This window comes from Silene latifolia, chromosome 6, assembly GCF_048544455.1.
Source record: "Silene latifolia isolate original U9 population chromosome 6, ASM4854445v1, whole genome shotgun sequence".
Taxonomy (NCBI): Eukaryota; Viridiplantae; Streptophyta; class Magnoliopsida; order Caryophyllales; family Caryophyllaceae; genus Silene; species Silene latifolia.
In genome coordinates this window covers 112,641,290-112,654,064 of record NC_133531.1, presented here as the reverse complement: position 1 = coordinate 112,654,064, position 12,775 = coordinate 112,641,290, and the positions used below count along the sequence as shown (strand labels likewise).

Sequence of the window (12,775 nt, the reverse complement as noted above, 5' to 3'; positions counted from 1 at the left end):
GTTAGTCAAAAGTCGCCACAAGAAAACCTTCCAAGAGCTCGGCCCCGGTAATTTCCAAAGTATTTTCCTGCAGAAAAACACTCCTGCCTCATTTATTCGATCATGATCCTTAGTGGTACCATGGATTAGACCTGGCAAAATCAACCCGACCCGGTTGACCCGACCCGAAAAGGATGACCCGAGACCCGAAATTGACCCGAATTGCTGAACCCGAATGACACCCGAAGCCCGAAGTGACCCGACCCGACCCGAAAATGACCCGAGCTTTCTTGGACCCGTAACAGACCCGACCCAAAATGACCAATCCGAAACCACTCAACCCGAAAATGACCCGACAAAATATAACTTTAATTGACCCTAATAGACTTGAAATGCCTCTCTTCTCTTAATCTTTGACCCGAAAATGGCCTGACCCGTATTAACCCGACCCGCTTGACCCGAAACACACCCGACCAACAAACCCGAAATAGACCCATAACCCGAAATGAACTGACCCGATCCGAACTAACCCGAAAATTTGAGAAACCCGAAATGACCCGACCCGAACCCGACCCGGTTGACCCGTTTGCCAGGTCTACCATGGATCATCATATAGTCCGCAAATGCAACACCATAACCACTCTTTACTGAATAGAGCCCATTACTAGTATGTTTCCAGTACACCTTGTCCCGAACCTGCGAAAGGCAAAGAGGAATGGCCAAAATCTTATCCACCGACTCCGGCGTGAACAAGAAGCAGAGGGACCCCTTATCCCAATTCACATCCAACAACCGTAAATCCTTCACTTGCAGATCTTTTAAAAAAGCGTTTTCTGGTAGCATGACATTTTCATCTGGCTCTGGCCTTTCACCATTCATCCAACAAGAGTTCCACACCGAGAGATTAGAATTAATCCCAGGCTTCCAAGCAATATTATGCAAAATGAGCTCCATCCCATAACGAATGCTCCGTACACCCCAGGAGACATTATTGTGCCGTGTAGGAGCTACTCCCGCATACCACCCCTCACGGCCAAACAATTTGGCTTTAAAAACCTTACAAAACATGGAATCCTGACCCGAAATAATTCGCCACGCTTGATTGGCCAGCAAAGCTTGATTCAAGCACTCAATATTCCGCTTCCCAAGCCCACCAGCACTCTTTGGTAAACTAAGGAATCTTCTATTGCACCAATGAGTACTCCTTCCATATTTATACCCAGCCCACCAAAAATGTGCCAGCATTGAATTAATCTTGCTAGTCATATTTTCTTTAATTTAGTTATAAACAAATGGTTATTCTTATTTTCTTTTTAATTACCTAGTTTACTATATGATGTTTTTTTTTATGGTAGAATGTAAGCATTATCATTAAAAAACAACCAACCAATACAAAGTTTTTAGTTACATATGACAATATATAACTCTGATAACTAACACAAACTAATGCAGGTCTACCTTGGCTAGCCACTCCTTATCCCTGATCCTCAGAGGGAAGGGAACAAGATTACTAAGTCTTTCTTTGATTACAGTCTGGATCTGTTTTACCACCCATTCAGGCCGCATAAGAATACCATTTATCCTCGCCTAATTCCTCTGGTACCAGATATAGTACCAGACAGCAAGAACAATTACTGTAATTGTTCTCTTCTTAATCTTGGACCATCTTTTGCTTTTGATACTATTCAATCTATCCGCAGTCCCTAGCTTGCAACCCAGCTAGCTTTCAGTTTTAGCCCAAATTGCATCTGCATAATCACAATGACTGAACAAATGCTTTGAAGTTTCAGTAGATTTCTGGCAATTGCAGCATTGATCATCAGAGCTGATATTAAACCTGAACAGCCTGCATTTCAGCAACAAAGCATTATGGCAAATCAGCCAACCAATAAAAGAATGTTTGGGCACCACCCAGCTATTCCACACACTTCTATGCCATTCAACCTTCTCCTTATGAGCCCGCATGAACTCATAACAACTTGAAGTAGAGAAAACACCATTCCCCACTGTCCAATGATCACCATCAAACCCATCTTTAATATTATGAATAACATTATAAATTTGTTTCCAATGCCAGCCTATATCACCAGCAGGGACATACTCAGACAAGTGGGTTCTTTTTAGGTAGATGTTATGCACCCATTTCACCCACAGCTTATCAGCCTTGACTGCCAGCCACCACACTACCTTACTAAGAACATCCATATTCCACACATGCCCATTCCTCAAGCCTAAGCTACCTTTCTCCTTGCTAACACACACATTATCCCAAGCCAAGAGAGGAACTCTACTATATTCAGAACTCCCTTCCCATAAGAAATTCCCGCAAATAGCATCTACTATGTTAACCACACACTTGGATAAGACAAAAATAGAGGTCCAATAGTTGTACATAGAGGACAGAACAGCCTGAACCAGGGTAAGTCTTCCTGCATAAGATATTTTTTTTTGCACCAAGTGATCTGATTCTGTCAACTATCTTGTCAATTAGAGCAGTACAATCCTTATTCCTTAATCTTCCAGCAGTGATAGGGACACCCAGATATTTAAATGGTAGATGCCCCTCAATAAAACCAGACACAGAAAGAATTTCAGACTTCAGTTGCTCAGACGTCCCATTAAAGTAGGCACAAGACTTCATAGAATTCATCTGCAGCCCAGAAGCTATAGAAAATGCTGAGAATGCCCTAAGCAACAGAAGAATAGAAGGAGAATCTCCCTTACAAAGCATCAACAAATCATCAACAAACATTAAATGAGTCAATTTAAGTTGTTTGCAAAGAGGATGAAAATGAAAAGGCAACTTATCCACATCACACTCTAAAATTCTACTCAAATACTCCATACACAGAGTAAAGAGCAGGGGAGAAATAGGATCTCCTTGCCTGAGACCTCTCCTACCAGGAAAAAATCCAAACATTTCACAATTGAGGGAGATAGAGAACGAGGCTGTGGTAACACAAAGCATGACCAAATCTCTAAAATGAGCAGGAAACTTCAAAGCTACCAACATTTCTTCCACAAAAGACCAGCTCACAGAGTCATACGCCTTCATTAGATCTATTTTAAACACACACCTGGGTGAAAAGCTTTGCCTATTATACATTCTTACTAGATCTTGATAAATAAGAATGTTCTCCACAATGGATCTACCTTGCACAAATCCCCCCTGGTTCAGGCTCACCAGATCAGGCAACATAGCACCTAATCTAGCACTCAGCAACTTGGATATAGCTTTATATAGCACATTACAGCAGGCTATAGGTCCGAACTGAGTAACACTGGCAGGTAGCTTGCATTTAGGAATCAGAGTCAAGACTGTGGCATTAAGCTGTTTTAGCATTTTCCTCTTCAAAAAAACATCCAGAATAGCCTCACAAACATCATCCCTAATCATATTCCATGAATCCTTAAGGAATCTGCTAGAATATCCATCAGGACCTGGAGCTTTGTTTGTTGGAATATGTGTCCTCCGACAATAATGCGATCATAACTGTCGATCATGATGATCACATGTTTAAATCTCATTTTAAGAATACATGTGTGATGTAATATTTACTGATCAACCTGGTCCACACATATCGGTAATGATTGGTTGACTAGAGTTTGACATTACTGTCGTGCGACGGTGGTGATCAGTTGATCCCCTTAGGTCATACCTATAGGGAAATACTCTTAATTGATTATTTAATTAATCGTATGCCGATACGAGTTAATTAAATTGCTTAAAATTGACGGATGATTTTGTGAGTAAAAATTAACGTGTCTTATTGTAATTCGATTATATTAGATACGGTCTAAGTAATTGAATTGTTTTATTACTTAGATAAAATTATTGTTTACGAAACAATTTGGAATTGAAATTGAATGAATAATTTACTATAAATACAAGACGTTGTAATTTATAATTTGATAAACCGTTTTGGTACAAGTAATTACGAATTACTAGTCGATTTTGTAAATGACATATTTTATGAGTATGTTGATTTTTAATATGTTAAAAATACATTACAAATTCACATGTCAAGTAACATGTCACATATGTCACAATTGACAAATGACAAAATAAAATAGACCTTCCATTTTATTTTGTATGTGAAAAATTGGAGGGAGTATTAGTGGAAAAATTATGTTGATTATTTTAATAAGAGAAAACATAATTATTAAAGCCTAATCTCTAGCCATGCAACCCTACAAGCTTTTGAGAAGAGCAAAAATAAAAGGCATTGGACATGCTACCCAAGGCCAATAATTTCGGCCACCATAGGGGAAAAGAAAAGAGTTTTTCTTTTCAATTTTATTCATTCATCATTTTTACACAACATTTTTCTAGTGTAAGAAAAATAATTCTCTACAATTTTGTGATAATTCTACAGAAATAAACTCATTAATCTCTTCTCTCTCAACCGAAAAACAAGAGAGAACAAAAATATTTTGTGTCAAAATTTTAAGTAAGACTAATCCTAATACTAGATCATATTATTTTAGTCTTTAAGAGTATTCCTTGGATATTCACTTTTGGGAGAGATTCTATACTTGAATCTTTGTTCATCCATTATTTGGAATGCTCAAGAACTAACAAGAAGGAGATCTTGTTGGTGCCCATAAAACCAAAATCACATAGTAAAGAACATGATTTCTTCCCTTTTCTAATTATGTTTGCATGCATAAGATCTAAGTTTTAATTTTATGACTAAATTAAAATGTAACATATATGAATATGTAAATTAATGATATATAGATTTCTAACATTGTTATCAGGGATAGAGAAAATAACCTCTTTAATTTCCATTTTAGTACCATGTTTTAACAAGATATCCCAATGCATACTTGTACAAACAACACCTCTCTGGATAATTTTAGTATTCACAGGAACAGTCTTAGTAGAAGTACCAAGCAGATGAGTATAATACTGAAGAAATGCATTCTGAACATCCTGAGGCTCAATACACTCCACACCATTCATGTCCTTTATAAGAATAACCCGGTTCTGAATATGTCTACTCTTAATCACACCATGAAAGTACTTAGTATTTGAGTCTCCATCTTTGATCCATTCAGCTTTAGCTTTTTACCTTAAGTTACTCTCACAGGCACTCTGCAACTCCCTATATTCAACCAAGGCAACATGCTCTTTGTGTAGCCATTCAACATTACTAGGATCCTTACTAAGCTGCTCTTGGATAAACTCCAGATTTTTCAGAGCTAAACAGGAAGAAGTTTCAATATTAGAGAAGTGATCTCTATTAAACAGTCTAAGATGATGCTTCAACCTTTTCAACTTAGTAGTGAGAATAAACATTTTGGTACCTTGATATCTAATATTCCACCAAACAGCCAAGTTAGGGAGAAATAGATCAGATTTCCCCCACATATTAAAATATTTAAAAGGCTTAACAATATTAGATGGAACTCTCTGACGTTTCATAACACATGGAGTGTGATCAAAGTCCCCTTCAGGTAAGAAGTGAGCATAGATATTAGTTTGACTCACCCACTCATTGTTAACTAGCACCCTATCTAATCTAGAATAAACTCTAGCAGTGGGCTCCTGCTTATTATTCCATGTAAAAAATGCACCCACTGCAGGACTGTCCACAAGAGCACACCCATAAATACAGTGTTGAAAGTCATCCATTTCAGCAACACTAGTCTGACCACCTAATCTTTCTGCTGGAGAAAGGACACAATTAAAGTCCTCACAAATAATCCATGGCCCATTTGTATTCCCAGCTATTTTCAACAGTTGAGTCCAAAGCTCAATTCTCTCATGAAGACCACTAAAGGCATAGACCATACTAAGATGAAAAGGAAATGAAGTAGCTAGGTCAGTCACCTTCATATGAATGCATTGAGCACTATAATCTTCAAACTCAACCTTAAACATAGATGGATTCTAGATTACCCAGATTCTACCACCAGTATGCCACCTATTATTAGTGCTAATACTCCAACCATTACTAAGAAAACTATTTAGAGACAAAGATTTAATCTTTGTCTTAAGGAGTCCAAATAAACCTACTTTATGCATATGCAAGAACCACTTAACAAATCTTTGTTTAGAAGGCTTATTCAGACCCCTGACATTCCAGAATCCAAAGCTATTCATTCCCCACCACATGGTGAGGACCATTACCACTTGTCCCAATTCCAACTTTGGGAGTTGAAGAACTATTCAGGGTTTCCAAAAAGGTATTCTGTCTAAATTTGAGAGTGCTAAAACCTCCATCAATTAACTCTTGCCTGCTAAATCTGATTATCTGTCTTACAAGGAGAAGGACCTGAAGTATACGTGCCATTCTTAAGCCAAGTCACAGGTGTTTGGAGTGGGATATCCTCTCGAATTCTGGGAGCAGGAGAAGGCAAGACTACAGAGGATACAATAGGATTAGTCCTAGCAGGGGGAGCAGGTTTAGGTCTCCATACTACTTTAACTACTTTCTTAGCAGGTCCAGATTGTTTTAGTTTCCCCTGGACTCTCTTACATTCCTCCGTGGCATGTCCAAATCCTTTACACGCTCCACAAATTAATGGCTTCCACTCATAATCAACATGAAGAGTGACCAATTCACCCAGATCATCAAAAAATTTAATGGTCTCAGGTAGATGTTGGCCAATCTTAATATCCACCATAACCCGTGCATACCCAAGTCGAGTTTTATTAGTAGTTTCCCCATCACTCTTCACATATTCACCCACTAATCCAGCAATCTTAGGCAAGCATTTTCCCCAAAATTTCAAGGGCAATTTCAGTATTTTGATCCAAACAGGGACAATTTTAACATCATGCTTCACTAAATCCACATTTTCATTCCACTCTTTAACAATAAGTAGTTTATTATCAAAGAAAAAATGACCCTGTTTGAGCACCACATCTTTTGCAGCCTTAGATCTAAAACGAACTAAGAAAACACCATTCGGTAGAAAAGAAAGTTTATCTACCTCATTTTTAGCCCAGATTCTTCGAATAAAACCCTCAACAATCTCCCAAGGAGGGTTAGCTCCAAGGATAAAGCAGTAGACTGAATTCTGCCAGTAGTCCAACTCGTCCTTCACATCAGCAGCAGAAAATTGGAGTAAGTCCTCTACATTCTCAGGCTCCTCAATGATAGTGTCAAGAGAACCACTTGATTCAGGTAAATCTTCGGCCAAATCATTAAGATCTAAATGGTTAATACCAACAAGAGAGTGCATACTCTTAAGTTTTCCTTTCGACTTACCAACTAACACAAAATCATTATCAGGATTCAATATAGAAAACTTATTCTTTGTTTGAAAGGTAGATTTTTTTGGTGCAGGGGAAGAAGATCTCGCCATTAGCAATCCCAAGCTGCACAGAATTTTAGGGTTTTTTCAATTTTTTTGTGATTTTTTTGTGATTTTTAAGGTTTTTCTCTCTCTAGCATTTTCTCTCTCTAGCCGTTGGTGTATCTAGTTAATTACTATATGATGTTATGTTAGTAAGAATAAACATTTTTTGTCCAATGTATACTACTAGAAATAGGTGATTTATCGTATGAAGAATATCGAGTGAAGAAACATTCGGTCGTTAATGAGACTCATCGACCGATTTCAATCGGTAAATAAAAAGTGGTCAGTAAATTACCGACCAAACCTATGTAAGATCAGTCGGTAAATGTAACAAGACCAACTGTCGGTAATTACAGGCTAAATGTGTAAATTACCGACCCTTTTTTTACATCGATGGTTATAACGTAGTCATTTACGTAATTTTCATACCTAAAACATTTGCTTATCCCTTATAAATATGCATCATATGTGAGTTTTCTTGATTAATTGACCATAAATGAATATAACCCGTTATATGGGAAATGGTACTGTTTTTTGTTGTTTTGGTGCTTTGTACGTAGTAATTTGGCCCAACAAGTTTGTAGCATGGCAAGAAGTGGCCCTTGGGCCATACTACCGACCCACACACCGAGTTGAGTGAAGAAATCATGTAAAATAAGAAAAAGAAGGAAGTTTCTGATGGCATTATCATAGTCGTGCGATTCACAATCAGGGACCAAGGCACCTTGCACTACGAGTCATGCGCACAGTGGTCTTACCATGCCATTCTACATCAGAGGCCAAGCCTACTCACCGTGCGCATGGTGGGTTGACATCCGTGCCCTACTTTCGACTACACGAGATTCACCTACCTCTAAACTACATCAACCTACTATATAAACATCAACCTCAGAGATTTTATCTCTATACCTCATATTTTAGCATTCTAGAAAGAGAAACTCAAATAATTCATTTGTAATTTGTGGATCGATGTTCATCCTTTTTTGAAGATTCAATATTAGCTCGTTCTTATTTCCTGTTTTTAGCTTGTTCCTCCTTGTTGGGTAATCTTTTGTTCTCTATTTCTCTTTAGTTTCTTTAGTTGCAAGTTTTAGTTTCTCTAAAATTTGAATTTTTAGTTTACTTGTCTTCCAAGTTTCGATCATTAGGCTTAATTATTGTCTAATTTTAGTTTAATTAATCATCTATCTTCATAATTGTATTAATCACACGTTATTAGTTAAAAATACTACCTTTACCATGTTTAACTAGACCTGGCAAAATCAACCCGACCTGATTGACCCGACCCGAAAAGGCTGACCCGAGACCCGGGTCGACCCGAACTACCACACTCGAATGACCCTTTGAAGCCCGAATTGATCCGACCCGAACCGAAAATGACCCAAACTTTCATGGACCCGTAAAAGACCTGACCCATAATGACCCAATCTGAAACCCCTCAACCCGAAAATGACCCGACAAAACATAACTTTAATTGACCCCAAAAGACTTGAAATGCCTTCTTTTCTCTTAGTCATTGACACGAAAGTGACCGGCATAAAACAACCCGAGCCGCTTGACCCAAAAATTACCCGGCAAACATACCCGAAATAACCCGGAAACCCGAAAGGACCTGGCCCGACTCAAACTAACCCGATTATGTAATAAACCTGAGTTTACCCGACCCGAATTGGTCTGACCTGAACCCGACTCGTTGACCCGTTTTTCCAGGTCTATGTTTAACAACCAAGTTTCCATTTTTGATAATATTGCTTGCACAAACACCATGATTAGTGAGTAATCCTTTAACTAGGACTCGATTAATCCTCGACATGAGAATTTTATTTAATTGAATCCTGTTTGATTAGTTGTTGGGGTGCTAGTAAGGGTTGATTGGAGGATTTTATTTATCTTTGAGGCTTATTTGTGGGTAGTGTTAACTATTGACCCTTGACCATTGGTGAGAACCAGTTAGGTTGGGAATCGGGTTACCTTGTCTAGGTTTAGTTGTCGACCTAGGTTGAAACCAAGAGGGAGAAAAATGGGTGGGCACCTCAAGTCTTAAGTTTTAATTTATCTCTCGAGAGAGGATGAAGGATGATTTGGAAACTGACGTGGGGTTAATGACTTTAATCAATACTAGGCTACCTTGGGAATAACGTTGTTCTCGGGAGATTGGGTATTGAATTAGGGAATCCCACCTTCGCATCCGAGAGGAGGGTTAGTCGGGATAGCTAGTGTCCAAGCACAAACCCGAGAGGGAGGTGCTTGGCGACTTAGAGGCGTTTTCCTCCTTAGACATCACCTTAATGACTAGTTAACGGGGAATCAAGCTAGTAAACGCAATTATCGGCAAAGTTTGGGTCCTAAGCTCTTTTATAATTGAATTACAACCATAGTTATTTAATTGTCTTCATTTAGTTTAATTTGCATCTCATTTTGGCTTGTTTAGATTGTTTGACAAACCAACTTCAACTTAGATCGATTTAGCTAAACACTAAATTAAAATTGATTAGTACTTATTACTCCTTGTGGTTCGACCCTCACCTAGCGCAACGAGCTAATGAAACTCGTCCACTTGCGGGGTATTTAAGACTACATCAGGCCGATAACCTAATTACAGGTGTTCATCGATCTGGGATCGGGCTGGACCAAACCAAAGTATGTGGACTGAAGATCAAACAACAGTAAAATGGTGGACCACGGAGGCATGGACTGGACCATATTTATAATGGTCTGATCCGGTCTAGACCAAAAAAGTGTGTGGACCGGACTAAATTGGACTATATGGATCAAATAATATATTTCCTCCGATCCAGACCAAAGGTAACACTTACTATAAACGGATGATCCTTGATGTGACTCGTATTTACGCACATTTAGTCTCCTACCTAGCCTATTTCCCATGCTTTTTAGTATATATTAGGGTCGTTTCTTGTCTTTAGCTTCCTATTATGCATGTTCTATAAGGTTTGTGTCCTTTGTAGGAGAGGAGTAGTCACCTTGCCTAAACGGAGTGAAACGAAGCTAAATTGATAATATCTAATGATCAAGCACCAAAGAGGATACTAATACTAAAGGCCTAAGTCAATAAAACAAGTAATTAGGTAATGACTAAGGATCCCCACGACCCGTGAAGGATCCCAAGGATTGGAAGGGAGCCATTACAAGAGAAAATTGCTTGCAACTAAACCAAGAGTTGCTTGTTTGGCTCTAAAAATATGCTAGATGAAACGGTGTCGAAAAATCAAGTGGTCTAGACTTTTGAATCACTCCAATAGGAGTTCGGATGAGGAAATGACGTCCGTTTTACAATCCGAGCTCAAAAAGACAAGCTACCCGTCGGGACGCCCGACCCCACTCCATGTCGCCCGGATTCTCATGCAGAGAGATTTTCTCAATCATGGATCCGTGGGGTTCCTCCTGGGACTTGCAAGGCTCTAATCCTCTTTCAAGGGGCTTAATCGTCATTTAAGCCCTTAGTTAACCTAATCCTTGTACTACTATATATACCCCTCTTGTATTTAGAGGAGATTATATTTCCTTAGTTTAGATTAAGCTTTCTTAGATTAGATTAGGAGTAGATTAGAATAGATTAATCTCAATCATTCCACAAAATTGCACTTTAATCTTTCCTTAATTATTGTTAAAGATTTCTTATTGGGTAATTGAAAACTATTGGGTTATTATTGGAGAATTGACAACTCTTCATCAATCAATCAAGTTTTCTTCTATTATTCTTTTCTTTCTATTTGATCATCGTAAGTTGGTACAATTTTTCTACTCTTTACTTAATCCTGTTTAGTGTTTTATTCCTTCATCGTGTTTAGACTTGTTAATATGATTGACACCCTTGTTAGCATGTTTTCCATGATCATGAGTGAGTAGTCTCCTAACTAGGAATTAGTGGGGGATTAGGGGAGTTAATCATGGGAAAGATTTATGCTTAATGAGTTCATATGAATGCTTGCTTATTGTTTTCTAACTTATGCACATGTCATGTTTGATTTTTTTTTTGGTCTAAACCATCCGGTAATCCGAACCACATTGGGCCGACTAATCCGGATTTCGGGGCGTGTCCAAGGATTACGGTATTTAAACCCCTCCCAATCGCAGTTGTGGGGGATCGATCCGCAGACCTCCCTACCAAGCGCAGCCCCATGCTACCACTGCGCCAACCAACGATTGGTACATTTCATGTTTGATGAAATGCTCGATTGACAACCTAGCATGTTTCTCTTATCCTTTCAACAAGACTTGTAAGACATAAACCAACTCAAGACTTGTTAAGACCATGCATATAGTTGATTAGGAAGAATTAAGTCGACTTGTAGGTGTTGTACAGTCTTGACCGACTCGGCTCCGGGACCCAAACCTTCCTAGGACTCATTTATGTTATATCACCATGAATAGGGAAAACCAAGTCGACTTGTAGGAGTTGTACAGTCTTGACCGACTCGGCTCCGAGACCTAAGTTTCCCCTAGAAATCGTAAGATATACACTAAATTGATTCCAACAATAATAATTGCTTGCATCTATGAAACTTGTTTGTATGATCTCACCATGATTCTCCTATGATCCCATGATTCCCTAGTATTATTTATCATTTGTTCACACCCTTATTTTATTGCTTGTTTAACTTTCACTGCTTTTATTAGTTTACAATTATTAACCTAACCAATTGTGACAAACCTAGTGCAACTACAATTAAGTTGAACAATTTGAGTACCCCCGTCTTTTGGGTTCGACCCCGACTTGCTTGCTATGCTAGTAGTTGGGTATAAATGTGTTTGAGAGTGTACAACGACATGTTCATCAAAATGGCGCCGTTTCCGGGGACGGTGTTGTGTATTTGAATCGTTCTTTCGTCTAGTTTTAGTTGTGCTTCTTCTTGAGGGATCTTGGTTTCTTGAGAATTTTATTTCTTGTACTTGCTTGTTTTATTTGTTCAACATGTCTACTTTAAACTTTTGTCAATTTGAAAATGCGTCATTTGATAAATATATTGCAAGATTTGAAGGTTATATGACTCATGCTTGGCATCATGGTTTTACTCTTTCCAATTATGAAGCTTGTTATGTTGTTTATAATGGCATGAACCTTGAAACCCGCACCTTAGCATTTCACTTGAGTGGTGGTAGGGTTTGTGAGATGAGTTGTGAGGAATTTTGGGAATTTGTTGAGTTCATGGCCACCGAATGTCTTAAGCAAATTGTGCATGACATGTTTGAAAGTTCCAAGGAAGGTATGATAGTAGCGATAACCACATTTCAAAAATTCATTGTGGAAAACTATGATGAAAATGAGATTTGTGAGAATGAGACACCTTCCTATAACCTTGAGCCAACCTACTATATTCACAAATTTGCCCCTCCTTGGGAAGATGGAGTGATAGATGAAGAGAGTGATGATGATGAGGAGTACATTCTTGATTGTGAAACCAATGCTTGGATACCATAATCCTACTCTTCTTGTGTAACAATGAACCCAACTTCCATGGAATTT

The 12,775-nt window shown here is 38.5% G+C and overlaps 2 protein-coding genes across 2 annotated transcripts; both read right to left on the bottom strand.

Annotated features, from left to right (window-relative positions):
- Position 1: 1 nt before the first annotated feature.
- Positions 2–1,245, bottom strand: LOC141588498 (putative mitochondrial protein AtMg00310). The gene is made up of 2 exons (XM_074409938.1): positions 562–1,245; positions 2–67 (listed from the first exon to the last, which is right to left on the bottom strand). The coding sequence occupies exons 1-2, from the start codon at positions 1,243–1,245 to the stop codon at positions 2–4; spliced, it is 750 nt and encodes a 249-aa protein (XP_074266039.1).
- A 177-nt stretch (positions 1,246–1,422) lies between these two features.
- LOC141588497 (uncharacterized) lies at positions 1,423–5,866 on the bottom strand. The gene is made up of 6 exons (XM_074409937.1): positions 5,055–5,866; positions 4,730–4,979; positions 2,434–3,328; positions 1,908–2,315; positions 1,695–1,825; positions 1,423–1,566 (listed from the first exon to the last, which is right to left on the bottom strand). The coding sequence occupies exons 1-6, from the start codon at positions 5,864–5,866 to the stop codon at positions 1,423–1,425; spliced, it is 2,640 nt and encodes an 879-aa protein (XP_074266038.1).
- Positions 5,867–12,775: the final 6,909 nt, after the last annotated feature.